We start from the raw sequence: 14,214 nt of genomic DNA, 5'->3' as shown, positions 1-14,214 counted from the left end.
ACATGGAATGTTCTAAGGGGAGGGAAAACATTCCTCCCTCCAGCGAAGCTTGCTAAATTTAGGGAATAAACCAACTAAAGGCTTCAGAAAGTCTCGGAAAATGACCAGATACCCTAGCTCCTGTCTTCCCCAAACTTATAGAAGCAGTAAAATCTACTGAGAGGCACTGTCAGGCAAGCTGGGCTGTCTTAAAGAGGAGCTCTCCTACCTCTGGAGCTGTGTAGGCTGTGCCCCGAGCTCCCGGTTTCCAGCTCTGTGAGTTGTCACCCATGCTGAGGTGGCCCTTTGCTGCGAAAGCTGTTGTTGAGTCATTTCTGCTCTTGGAAGTGACCGTTCACCCATAATTCCTACAAGTAACCCCAGTCTATCACTGGCTCTCTCTATCTAGGGTGATCAGACATATGTTCATGTCTCTCTAAGAAAAGCGTCACACACCACAGAGTTCGCTAGAAGCTATGCTGTGGCTCCGGTGTGGTGCATGGAGAGGCTACAAGGGTTTGATGTGCTGAAGCCTCCGATCAGCTCAGTAGCATACAGAAAGGAGCAGACAGCAAGGACAGATATTAGAGGAGGAAATGAGGTGGCGTAGAAACCTCCGCGCGGAGGCCGGGAGGTGGTGGTGCACGCCTTTAATCCCAGCACTCGGGAGGCAGAGGCAGGAGGATCTCTGTGAGTTCGAGGCCAGCCTGGTCTACAAGAGCTAGTTCCAGGACAGGAACCAAAAGCTACGGAGAAACCCTGTCTCAAAAATCCAAAAAAAAAAAAAAAAAAAGAAAAGAAAAAAGAAAAAAAAGAAACCTCCGCGGAGGGAGACCAAGAAGAGCACGGGATTTTACCCAGCATGGTGGATAGGTCAATCACAGATGTTTATTGAATTTCGTGAATGAAATGATCCTCTCAGAGCAGCACAGTCAAGCTAATTACGAACGTGTCTACCATGTGTCCCAACGGCAACTAGAAAAAGCGTGAAGCTTAGGCTGCCATCAGGCAAGGGCATACTCAAAGGTCCCTTTATCAAACTCCTCCACTTCGTCTTCCCACGTTGAAGAGGGCATGCTACTATATGGGTCTAATAGTATTTTGAAGCATCTGATAATAAGAAGCCCCAAGAAAATGCACAGGATGCCCACAAAGGCAAAGCCAGTCTTTTGCTCCAGGGTCAGGGAGAAGGCAGAAACTTCGTTGACGCTCATCTTAGCTGAAGAATTGCCGCAGTAGATGCTACTCATCCTTCACTGGTGCATTGTGGGGGTTCTCCAGCGTCCCTGCAGGAATCAGTTCTCCGCCTAGACACAGAATGGACCCAGTTTAGTTTCCTCCTTGTGCAGCATTGGGCAAGACACTATAAAAGCAGGTATGTTCAAGGTCTCTTAACTCATCAAAGATGTTTGAAGGTATCAGATATAGACCAGAATGAAATTGGCACTGGAGATGCTTATTCCACTGTAGTAAGGGCGGAGTTGTCTATGGACACAGAAGTCCACGCCTGTACACTGAAATAGAAAGGCAAGCATGAAAGTGATAGTCATCTGATTAACACTGAACACCTTTGATTCGCTGGTCCCTGCTTTTTTGATCTGAATTTTCACTGCATTTTTGCATGTAGAGATCATAGCGCAAGTACAAAGAGTATAAGCTGTTCCTGTGGTTTAAGGTCCTTGTGTTTAGGATCTCTCTCCAGGGCCATTTTATCTGAAACAAAACCTGATCCTTTAAACAGCGTGATAGACTCTGTTTCAACTCTTGTTTTCATAGCTGCATGCTTACAGTATCTTATCTATTATATGTACTCCCTCCGTGTGTGTGTGTGTGTGTGTGTGTGTGTGTGCGTGTGCATGCACACGCAAGAGAGAAATTCTCACTCTATAGTCCAGACTGTCCCAGAACTCATGGACATCCTTCTGCCTCAGCTTTCCTGAATGCTGGGATTATAGGCAAGAGCTGCCACACCTGGTTACGTCTTGAAAATTGTCTGAGTGGAGGCATTCCCCAACATCACAACTACAAAGAGATTAAGCACAATATCTGTGTGCACTAGCTACTTCCCAACCATGTACATTTGTTTTCTGAACCCTCTGAGCCAGTGGTTCTCAACCTGTGGGTCGAGACTCCTTGGAGGGTCAAAAGCCCTTTCACAGAAGTCACCGAGGTCATCAGAAACATCAGATATTTAGAATAATTCATAACAGTATCAAAATTACAATTATATAATGAAAATAATCTTATAGTTGGAGTCACCACAATATGAAGAACTGTATTAAAGAGTTGCAACATGAGGAAGGTTGAGAACCACTTCCCTAAATAAACATAAAATCCAAATTAAAATTGTGTGTTCTTTGTGATTCAGCTAACTTTAAGACAACTCCCTAGTCCTTCTAAACAAGTCTCATTCTTGTTCCCCTATCTATGACTGATATTCTAAAACTACAGCTAAGATGTTAAAGAAGTTGGCTTTAAATACAACGGAGCTCCTTATCCGTTTTCAGAAAGCAACTGAGGGAGTGGAGAGATGGCTCAGTGGTTAAGAGCACTTGTTCTTGCAGAGGATGGAGGTTTGACTCCCAGCACCAGGGGATCTGACTCCCTCTTCTGGCCTCTGATGGCATCAGACATGCCCATGGTGCACAAACATATAGGTGTGCAAAACACTCATACATATAAAATAAAATAAACTTAAAAAAGAACACTGAGATAGAACAAGGGATAGGTGGGAATGTGTGGAGAGAGTAATAAGGCTTATAACTTTCAAACTTAGAAACACTGATTTTATGAAAGCTGTTTTTTTTTATTATTATTGGTTTTTGTTTTTGTTTTTTACAAAAGAGCTCAGTCTTCAAACTACCAGTGACAGACATACTCCCTACTTCTGGCATTGGTTGGTTGACATTTTGTTCAATAAAAGGGAAAAACATTTTAAAATTCCTTTGTGGAGATTCTTTCTACATGTTGATTTTAATGTCCTAGTAAGTAAAAGTGCGCTTTGCCTGTTTAAAAAATTACCTTTGTAGGCTTATATAAGTAACTCAGAATGACCTTGCCAGAGGCCGAGTTCTTTTGTTATTTACCCTGTAGGAGGCATAGGATACAGGATCAAACAACACTTTCTGTTTTGGAATTTGTAAAATGCTGTCAAGTTCATGGTCCTTGTATTGTAAGCTACATTTAACATTTGCAAAGGGGTGTGGGTAGAGGAGCCAATAATACTCAGCAGTTAGGAATGGGTCCTACTCTTGCAGAGTGTCAAAATTCAGTTCTCAGCTCCCATGTCAGGCAGCAACTTATAAACATAGGTAACTCCAGCTCCAAGACATCTAGCGCCTCTGTCTCTGAGGGTGGCATCACTCATGTGCATATATCCACACATATTCACATAAGTTTAGATAATAAAACTAAACCCCTGGAAACAGAAGGGCCGATAACATTGGTTTACTGCAGACTTCATGGTGCACCCACAGTGCAGGACTTGTTGCCTAGCAGCTGGCAGCATTCCCAGCAGTTGTTATTCTTTCGTTGCATGGGTTGCCTCAGCTGCAGAGAGCTGCCCTACCACGGGTGTGTCTCCCCCTGGGAAGGATGCTGTTCACTGAGTGAGCGATGTGACTCTGACCATCTTGACTCAAAGGGGAAGATGCTAAAGATGTAGTCTAGCTCTAATACCACAGGGTATCAGCTGAGGTTGTTTTGGTGCAGATCACAGCTCAACTTGGTCTACACCTGCTTTATCCTCCATCCATCTCCAGGTTAGGAGCCCAAGGGCATTTCTTAATAAACATTTAGGCCACTAAACTCTTCCTCTGTGTCTGGTTGAGGAAAACAATTAGCCTCCCAAATGTTAAAATACCTGGGAAGGTTTAATGATTTCTTCATTTTGCTGTCATGTAAAAATGGCCTAAGCATAATGTCATAAAATTAGCTAAATAGAGTTACATATTTTAAAGACATCATAGAGTAAGCATATGTGAGGTGTCATAGCTGGTCACAGAAGAAGCCAATTGAATTGCCCTTGGGCTAATAATTAACTCAATAGCAGTTTTTCGAGACAGAGTTTCTCTGTAGTTTTGGAGCCTGTCCTGGAACTAGCTTTTGTAGACCAGGCTGGCCTCGAACTCACAGACATCTGCTTGCTCTGCCTCCCAAGTGCTGGGGTTAAAGGCATGTGCCATCACCGCCCAGCGACTTTGTTATTCTTAGTCAAACCTACCAACCAACTAAACAAGCAAAGCAACAACAACAACAACAACAAAAACATTTTTCAGAAATAGCAATCAAACACGCAGCTCATATAATTCTACTAAATTAAAACAAAATGCCTTCCTCATCAGAGATACAAAAGCCCCCACCCTTCATACACAATTTAGCTAAGATATGCCATATAACACTTTGTTCTTAGATTCTTGGACCGTAAGTGAGTTAATGAATTAATAGGAAAAAAACACACTTTCTAAGCTGGCATATCATCTTTATTCAATATGTACTGAACTGTAAAAAGTTAAATACGTTGGTGGATACCATCATTAAAGAACAAAGTTCTTTTTTTAACCTAATCTTTCAATATTCAGAGAACTTGAAATTTCGTTTATTAGTAGTTGGCATGAACAAGAGGAATTCCATTTGCTTTCAAAAACTAACCATGAAGATAAGCAACAGGATTCAACAGTTCTGCCAGCATTCCTGCTCTCTCTGGTTAAACCGATGTAATGTGGCCTTCTCAAAAAGACACGAGTTTTTATGTCCAGAGAGAGAGAATGTGGATTTTTCCTAGTAACTCTGTGAATTTCCCTTTGTTTTCTCAGGAGACGATATCTTAATTATCTTATATAGACATTTTTGTGTACTAGAAAGCACAGATGACAATTTTATATTTGTTCTCTGTTTGGTTTTTTTGTTGTTTGTTTATTTTTTAAAAGATTTATTTATTTATGATGTATACAGTATTCTGCCTGTATGTATCCTTGCAGGCCAGAAGAGGACATCAGATCATAATAGAGATGGTTGTAAGCCACCATGTGGTCGCTGGGCATTGAACTCAGGACCTCTGGAAGAACAACTAGTGTTCTTAACCCTTGAGCCATCTCTCCAGCCCCATTCGTTTATTTATTTATTTATTTATTTATCTATTTATTTATTTATTTATTTATTTTTAGTTAGCTTAAATTTTCTGGTATAGTACTCCATCTTCTTGATCGAATCCTTCGCTGTCAGCCTTAGTAAGGAAGGATGCTATGAAACGCTTCAAAATCTTCTGAATGGAGTAGGGATGTGCATGGTGTGTGGATAGACAATTGCTTGTTAAATGAAAAAGGTTATCATGACAACAAACCTACTTTGTAGCACTCAATCTCTCAATTACTAAAAATATAACATGAAATGCAGTGCTACTTGAACACATGCTGGAAAGTGACCCAAAACTTTTAGGGCAGTGTCGGAAAGTCTAACGTGTTAAAGGAGTTTAAGTCAACATAGAATATTTTCTTCACTTTTTCGTTGAAAAAAAAAAAAAGTAGAAACTAACATATGTCAGCATTTTCCTTGGTGAACTTGGTACCGATGTGCCGTACTGAGCAGTATGCCTTGTGGAAGAGGCAGACAGAATTATTTTAAAGTCATAAATGACAAACACAAGACTCCTTAACCTCCTCTGGGTTTTATAGTGTGGAGATACTCTTTCGGAAATGACTGACCATGGGAAAGTTACCAGAATTGTGAGTCCAGACGAACGTTTTGGTTTTCTAAGAGCGGAAGAGGAAATTCTGTGTTGGCGATGTGTAGCTAGAAGACGCAGGGTAAGCAACGGTTGGCATCGAAGGCACTGACGATAACACGGGTGTGAGGAGGTGCCGCACTACTCCGCTTTCCACTGGAGGCAAACATCAAAGTGCATTGACAGTTTCAGCTGTGGTCATGTGAGCCTGATTTTGGTTCTAGAATGTGGCACAGGAGGGCTGTTCACTTGGTGGTTGGAGGGAGAGAAGGACCAGGGTCTCACTGTACTGTTCAAGGTCATCTCCACAGTGTCTTAACTTCTTTTGACAAGGTACATCTCTCCAGCCCCATTCGTTTATTTATTTATCTATCTATCTATTTATTTATTTATTTATTTTTAGTTAGCTTAAATTTTCTGGTGTAGTACTCCATCTTCTTGATCGAATCCTTCGCTGTCAGCCTTAGTAAGGAAGGAAACCTCTTTCTAAGGTTTCACTGTCTCCCAGTAGCCCTGTAGCTGTAGCTAAGAGTCAGGACTTAACAGAAGGGCCTTTGAGAAAAACTTCAGATATCTACAGCTAATTCCACTTTTTTTTTTTTTACTAGTTTGATGTTAACATGATGAACGAGGGACATGGGACAGCATGGTTTAGTGACTTTGGCAATTCATGGACCTTCTATTGTAATCTCTTTGTGAGGAATATGTGAGATATGCCTGGCTTATGGTGTTTTATGTAGATTCACAGTTACTGAGCTATCCTAATAATTACAGGTTCTACAGTCACGAAGACAGTCTGCAGGGTAGGATCACAAAGGTCTAGCCTTACCTATATATTCTTACATGCTTCATAACGATGACTAGGTTGGAGACCTACTAAGTTTGACATAAAACTTGGCTGAAATTATATATAGCTCCCAGTGTTGAAATTCAAAAGAATTCTAATGACTTTTCTGAGATGAAACCTGAACATAATATCTGATAGAAACATTTAGAAAAGTCTTGCATTTGAGAATGAAGGAGAGAAATATGTTAACTGAAAATTGGGGCGATAATGCTTGATAATTTGCATGAAATAAATATTCAAATTGAAATTCATCAAAAATCCATATAAGTTGAAGATATGAAGTGGTTTCTTGAAAAGCAGAAACAATCTTAACTTGAATGGAAACAAAAGGTCCAGAAAAGTAATATCATCATTATGGCTCAGTTAAACACAATAGATTGCATCGATAGTCATCATACGCATATTCAAAATATTTACTGCAGAGCTGTCACATGGTAAGAGATGCGGCCTCTCTACTCAAAGAGCTTCCAGCTAGCAAGAGAGAGGAGTCATGTTCAAAATAAAATAAAAGCAAATCAGTCTTCTACTTGGGTATTGAAAAGGAAAAGCAACCAAGTTCAACATTTACTGCCTTTCTCTTATATAGTGCTTTACACATATTTTATCTCCTCAGCAGCCATATTAGGTTAATTTTATAAACTTCTACATATTTAGAAGAAATGGAAAATGATGCTTCGTGTGAGCAGCAATGAAGGTCTGTATGAATAAGTATAAGGAAGAGAGTGTAGGTTTGAAAGCTCTTCATAAAGCTAGGATGGAATGTGGAGAGCCTTGAAAGGAGGTCCATCAATGGTAGCTAAACTCTGTTAAGCTTGAACAAATGTAAAAACAGCATTTTCCCTAAGCAAAAAATAAGCAACATTAGAGATTTACAAAGTAAATGTAAATTTGGGCATTGTAAACTCACGATTTTCACGTAAGGAGTCAACCCAGATAATTTTGTGCAACAAAAAGTTCCTAGTGGGAAGAACACTTTAGATTTGGTTATCAAGTAAAACTGATGCAGATGAATAAATGCAAGATAGAGGGACCACAGTACATAGAAGTATCTGCAGCCTTCAAGTTAAGAGGAGGAGACATTATTGAAAGAGAACACTGAAGAAGACAGTAGATACGTCCAGACATCTAAAGTGTTTTCTAGTATAGACTTGTTCTAGACTGATCCAGGATAATTTTCTTGTAAGTCCAGCAAGATGCTGTTTGCTATTACCAGACAGGATTTGAACATAAGAAAAAACCCACTATCAACAAACCACAATACATACCCTTCTTGCAGAGGGAAAATAATATCTCCCAGTGGACTTACAAGAAGTAAGGATCATGAATTAATTCATAGTAGGAATGCACACAAAACTAAGAAAGCCAGGGTTTCCAGATGGACCATTGAAAAACTGTCTAATTCTGTGGGACGGAAACTAAGTACTGGCAAGCAAGGCCTGGTATCAGAATTATGTCACCATAATAGAAAGTTCTAGAAGGCTAATAAATCGAAGGGAATTTTGGTATAATGGCTAAAGAGGAGATAGAATTGGATGGTAATAAAATTTGACAAAACAAGTTTTACTTCTGTGGAAATTAAAGGAGCAGAAGGATAATGCATTCAAATATGAATTGTTCTCAATAAGAAGGATTTAACCAGATATTTGGTTTTTAAAAGCAAACCTAAGTCAATCCATTTCATGTTTGAAAAACTGTAGATTACATTTTTAAACAACAATTGAATTGAGAAAGGTCGGTTTTTGTTAATATCTTAAAAGGAAAAACTTAGATTTTAATGTTCATCTTTAAGCGATGTGCCATATAGGAGCATAGTTGAAAAGGAGACAGACAAAGCCCAAAGAAGCCTTCTTATTGGTGCAGCGCTGTATAAGTAGGCAGATAAATACAAAAACAGAAGCGCGTTAGCTTTCAGACTTAAGAGCATCAAAACCACTGGTATTTGAGGCCTAGCTTTTTCAAATAATTTCCAAAACTTTCCTATATTATTTGACATATAAAATGAGTACATTGTCTCATTTCAATATTAACTAAGTCTGAAGTTTTTGAGAACATATCACCAAGTTTTCTGAAGTATGTGCCTTTCCATTGGTGTGGAGTACATTCTATAAAATATTGGTAATAATCATATCATAAACAAACAGAGGTCTTCAGTTACAGCACTGACTACTTCCTGGTGAAAAAGGTTTCAAAATCATGTTCACCTATGGAGTAAAGACAAATTTTCATTTTCCACAATTGGGAGAGAGAGAGAAGTAAAGACTCATTTGGTTCTGTAGAACAGATCTTATGAGGCTTACCTCAAAAGGAAATTAATATTTTAATACCTGAGAAATAGGTTCTCTGACAAATAGAAAATGGATGCAACATGAGAGAAATGAATTACAAAGGAACAAAACTACAAATTGATAAAAAGCCCTTGTGAAAAACATAACTGTGAAAAGAAGAAGTGAATTTTTAAAAGGAATTTGAATCCAGGTAAAATTTACTTTAAATATGATATACCACAAAAATGGACAACATCACGAATACCACTCAGCTTAAATGTCAAAATGCTTCCATATAATGGCTGAAGAATTAAACTGTGTTTTTATACTACTTCTACTACTGATAGAATACTGCTCGGAACTCCAACTACTGGAGTTAATGGTTAGATACTTTGGTAGTGAGCAGCCAGATTCGAAGCGTCTCTTTTCTCTAATGGCAAATGCCATGTTTGCTCTGTAGGTCCTGATGAGTCATAGCATTGGGCCACGGCAGTACCTGTAGATATCAAAAGGCCCAAAGTCATGGAGTTGTTTTGTAGTTAAACTGACGATGACGACAACAGCAACAAAGCCTCTGGGCTCAGTTATTGCAATCACGTCACTGCGAGTGACCCACCAAGGAGAGCCGCTTTCTACCTGCTTACACATGTAGCCTTTCATGTCCATGAATGAATGCAGTAGGCAATGCTTTTTTTCCTCTGTGAACTATTTACTGATTAAGAGCTATCAAATTTGCTTTTTGCAAACAGTTATTCAACTTGCACACAATAACATGCAATTGCAGACGTCAGTGGTAAAATGTAGGTACCTCCTGAAAATACACAAAAGCATCCTATATCTTTTTAAAAATCAACAGGTTTTCCCTTCATGCTTATTTATCTAGTATTAGCATCACCAACATCAAATCTGAAATAGTTACAATTGGGGTGCAATAGGATATTCTAGGTAAAAAGTATTTTAGTAGTAGCCACTAGACAACAGTCTTTAGTGAGAAGATACTTGTTGTTTCATGAAATGAGACATGCAACCTCTAGCTTAAAAAATAATGAGCCCGTCTGTACACAAACAACAGATTCTGCATCAAATACAAGGGTTGTTAAAGTCTATTAAATTAAGGAACAGCAGAAAGCATTATTGAGGCCATATCTTCACAGAGCTATCGTTTAGGAATGGATGTGTTGGAATCAAAAGGAAATCCTTAAATTACAAACCCAGATGTCTTCATGATGCTGAAGCACATGCATGCTGGATTCCTAGAGTTCCAGAACCTCGGGATCTTCACGAATCTACCCCCAAAGACCCGAAGACATCAACCTTGAGAGATTTTCCTTAAGAGAATATTTGGGTGGCTCCTCAGACAACCATTCCTTCCAAAGCACTGGTAAGCTTGATCTGGAAATTCTCAACCTGTCTCACCAAAGATGCCTAGACCATCGTTATTATTCTACCTTATGTTGACTCCGGTTGTCTTCTACATATTAAGCTGCAGGAAGCATGGAAACTTCCTACAAGACATCATGGGAGAAACATCAGCAATCCGTATATACACAACACATTTTCTTTCTTTTTTTTCTTTTTTTGACAGCATCAGCAGCTGCAGAGGCATTCTTTCCTTTTCAGAATTTGAGCTCACCCAGACCTACAGACTTTCCCTGCCCCCCACCCGGCTCTCTTGTCTCTGAAATCCAAGAGAATAAGGACACCTTCTCCTCAGGACTGGCGCTGGAACCCAGTTGGTGAATGCTGAGGAGGGGGGAGAAAGTTACTTCACAGGCAGCAGGGGTGGATGGGCTCACCTTCCATGTTTGTTGCCATGGAGATGAATTCCAGCCAGTAGACTTGTTGGTAGGTTTGTCTGTGCTCGCCGATCGGTTCAATGTAAACGGCGGCGGCGTGTTCCAAGGACCTGCGTGGAGGGAGTCACAGGACCGTGGGTTGCGCTTTTCTGGCCTACGTGTATAAATGTCTGGGTCTGGGTGAGAGACAGGACACAGGCAGCCGCGGAAGGGCGTGCGCGAGAGTGTTTGCAGGAAAATGTGTGTGCATGTGTGCATTTCTCTGGTGTGGCGATGTGTAAATATTTGCGCGCAGGTGGATGTGCGAGCAAAGGAGGTGGGACGCGAGATGGGGAAGGGACTCCAACAACAGCAACAGGGTCTGTTTTTCAGGTCTTAGAAAGAGCGGAGACAAGGGCTCATTTTCATTCACATCGCACCCTGGAGCTTAGCAATCAGGGTTCGTCACTATTTGTGCTTCCTAGAGTAGTGAGGGTTTAATTAATTCGTTGCGAAAATCCTTGCCTCTGCTATGTCTCCAGCTGTGCCGAAGGCATCTCGCTGTGCGTGGAAACAGCGGTCTCGAGTTGTTAGAAGGCGCTACGGTTTTTATATTTCCTTTGATCAGACAAAGGGGGAAAAAAAACGAGTGAAAGGTGTACTGGTTTAACCGAAAACTGATGCGTCACTTAGTCATTTAGTGTTCGTTTGCACTACCCACGCCCCTTTCTTCCTAAGCCCCACCCCACCCCTTTCCGCAGACGCCTGGAGCTGTCCGCAGTGCTGAAAGCGGAGGCAGCCCTCCCTCCTGCGAGAAGACGCCTAACTAGCTGTGACAGAACCATTCAGGTAGAGTAAGGTTGGTTTTCTAAAGCGTTGAATATACACACTGCAAACAAACAGAACTGAAAGCAAAAGCAGAGCACATCAAAGCAACAGATACTTCCCATCTCATCCCTCCTCGAGGTTTCTCCACACTCAGTTTTAATATTTCTGAACTGTGACTGTCCTTTGACTCTATTCCCAGAACCTACCCTTGGCAAGCACCTGTGGATCCCCTATAAGTGTAATTGCTCCTCTGATGAACTATTGAATTGCTAATATTTATGGGGCATGTAGATATGGAATTTTGACATTATTGTTTCTGTTGTTGTTATTTAGCTGAGAACACATAAGTGTGAGCGTGACCAGATTTAGTAATGAAGACAAATTTTATGGTCACCTTGAGTATTATTACTTAAGACATTTAATGATCTTACAAAAAAGTTGCACAGAAAATAAGTGTTAGTGGAGCGCCCAGCCACAAATGGAAAATCTGCATCACCCCCTTCAAAGCTTATAGACCACTGAGCAAGAGGAAAAGAAAAGATTATAAGAACTGTGGTGGTGTGCGCCTTTAATCCCAGCTCTTGGGAGGCAGAGGCAGGCGGATCTCTGTGAGTCTGAGGACAGCCTGGCCTACAAGAGCTAGTTCCAGGACAGCCAGGGTTGTTACATAGAGAAACCCTGTCTCGAAAAAAGAAAAGAAAAGAAGCAGAGGGTGGACCCGAGCAAAACAGTGTTTTCTGAACAAGACAACTCTCTGCTTACTTATGAACTCACAGCAGTCACACAAGACCAAGCCAGTCGGTTCTAACACGGTGTGGGGGAGGGGATCCTGAGCACCCACCCCTAATTGATGAGTTATTGACATTTGATAGCTTCTGTGGGGGGAGACAGTTTTTAAGGGTGTGGTTCCTGGTAGGTTGATCAAATTTCTGTAGTTAGCCTCATATCTAGGTGGGGGAGTATGAGGTTAGCACAAATTGAACACAGTGGATCTTTTTAAAGGAGCAGAGAGGAAGTGAGGACATTATGGATGGTGGGCCTAGGAGGAGTTGGGGGGGGAAATGAATATGGTCATATGTTATATTAAATTCTCAAATAAATAATAACAATATCTTATGTTTTTTAAAACTTGCACAAAGCATATTGGGAGCTCATAGAAGGCCATCTTTTAAAAAAATTGTTCCCCCTTTAAATGTAAAACGATCACGACATCTTAAGGAGTAGCTGACCTAATTGCCTGCCGTGAAAGAGCAGAGGCTGTCTCTTCTTTCAGGGGCATGCTCACAGCTGTACTGACTTTTCCAGATGTTTTAAGGGCTGCATCCTTTCTTAAGGCTCTGAACTAAAACAGTTGCTTGAATTTTAATGTAGCTATGAATTTCACATTTGTGAGAATCAGAAGACGCTAATTCCGTAGGTGTAAGGTTATGTCCCAGATTCCTCATTCCTAACATCTGTTTGAGCTGAAGGCAGAAGCTTCTAGTCTTAAAACCATACTTCAACTATCCAGGTACTAGAAGTATTGCATTCTAGCAATGCACTTCCTTATAGAGTCTAAACAGTGAGGTAATTTTCTCTGACCTATATTTTAAGATTATGTAGATGGAGGTTTCTGTCCTGCCTGGTACCACAGCCATTCAGTTCCAAATAAATGCACAGAGGCTTCTATTAATTATAAACTGTTTGGCCTATTGGCTCAGATTTATTATTAACTAGCTTTTACAACTTAAACTAACTCATAATTCTTATCTATGTTTAGCCACGTGGCTTGGTACTTCTCTCAATGAGGCATTCTCATCTTGCTTCCTCTGCATCTGGCTAATGACTGACTCTCTGCCTTTTCTCTTTTCAGAATTCTCTTAGTCTGATTGCCCTGCCTATACTTCCTGCCTGACTACTGGCCTACTAGTGCTTTATTAAACCAATATGAATGATGAATCTCCACAGTGTACAAGAGCATTATCTCACAGCAAGATTATTTCACTGGCTGGAGAGATGACTCAGTGCTCGAGAGCCCTTGCTGGTTGTGATGGTTTGAATGTGACTGTTTCCCATAGGCTCATGTATTTGAATAGATGGTCTTCAGTTGCTCTAACTGTTTTGGGAAGGATAATGAGGTGGCCTTGTAGGAGGAGGTGTGTCACTGAGGGTTAGCTTTGAGATGTCAAAATACTCTTTCCATTCCCAGAGTCTCTATCCTTCTGTCTCATACTTGGGGATCAAGATTTGAGCTCTCTGGCTGACCAACCCTGCAACCACCCAGGCCAGGGTCAGGATTATGAGTTGGCCCACTCCAACATCCACCCAATCTGCGATCTGTTGAAGCACGGGAAGGGACAGGTCCTGCAGACCCAAAGCTGCAGGATATCCATGACATAGGACAACAACAGGATAAGCAAGAGGAGCTCCAGTGAGGGCCCAGCATTGATGATGTAGCAGAAACCAGAGGTCTTGAACCAGACCAATGACTCTTTGCAATGAACACTTGCAAGTAAAGATATATGGATAAAAGGTTTTATTGCATGTCTCCCTATGCCACACTACAGCTTCCATGATGAGATTGATTTTTTTCTTTTTGTCTTCTCCTTTCCTTCTTTCTTTTTTCTCTTAAATTTTATTTTATTTTATTTTTTGGGGGTGTTTGCAAGGGCAGAGGGCAGATGCGAAGGGATGGGGAAATGAATGGAATGGAGATGCATGATGTGAAAGACACAAAGAATGAATAAAAAGAAAGTTATTTTTAAAAAAAAAGATGTGAGTTCTCAGTAACTTCTCCAGTGCTGCCATGCCCACCTGTCT

The 14,214-nt window shown here is 40.7% G+C and overlaps 1 protein-coding gene and 1 long non-coding RNA gene across 7 annotated transcripts; one reads left to right on the top strand and one right to left on the bottom strand.

The window, feature by feature from the left end:
• Nucleotides 1-836: 836 nt before the first annotated feature.
• On the bottom strand, nucleotides 837-11,243 carry Ctxn2 (cortexin 2). 6 transcript variants are annotated; one of them, XM_041679160.1, is made up of 3 exons: nucleotides 10,024-10,540; nucleotides 1,376-1,493; nucleotides 837-1,286 (listed from the first exon to the last, which is right to left on the bottom strand). In XM_041679160.1, the coding sequence occupies exon 3, from the start codon at nucleotides 1,227-1,229 to the stop codon at nucleotides 984-986; it is 246 nt and encodes an 81-aa protein (XP_041535094.1). In that variant the 5' UTR covers nucleotides 1,230-1,286; nucleotides 1,376-1,493; nucleotides 10,024-10,540; the 3' UTR covers nucleotides 837-983. The 6 variants fall into 6 exon arrangements, with proteins under 6 accessions (XP_041535094.1, XP_041535096.1, XP_041535097.1 ...); XM_041679162.1 differs by having other exon boundaries at nucleotides 10,261-10,540; XM_041679163.1 differs by lacking the exon at nucleotides 10,024-10,540 and adding an exon at nucleotides 5,696-5,796.
• LOC121465775 lies at nucleotides 10,698-13,307 on the top strand. The gene is made up of 3 exons (XR_005976678.1): nucleotides 10,698-10,742; nucleotides 11,349-11,436; nucleotides 13,268-13,307. It is a non-coding gene; the product is annotated as an uncharacterized LOC121465775 (long non-coding RNA).
• The last annotated feature ends 907 nt before the right edge of the window (nucleotides 13,308-14,214 follow it).

This window comes from Microtus oregoni, unplaced genomic scaffold (assembly GCF_018167655.1).
Source record: "Microtus oregoni isolate MIOR12 unplaced genomic scaffold, Mior012 000031F_ref0000149, whole genome shotgun sequence".
In the NCBI taxonomy this organism is placed as follows: Eukaryota; Metazoa; Chordata; class Mammalia; order Rodentia; family Cricetidae; genus Microtus; species Microtus oregoni.
This window is presented reverse-complemented; position numbering and strand designations above follow the sequence as displayed.

Bases quoted from the DNA above. Each gene is read 5' to 3' on its own strand.
- Ctxn2 (XM_041679159.1), bottom strand. From the start codon at position 1,229: ATGAGTAGCATCTACTGCGGCAATTCTTCAGCTAAGATGAGCGTCAAC.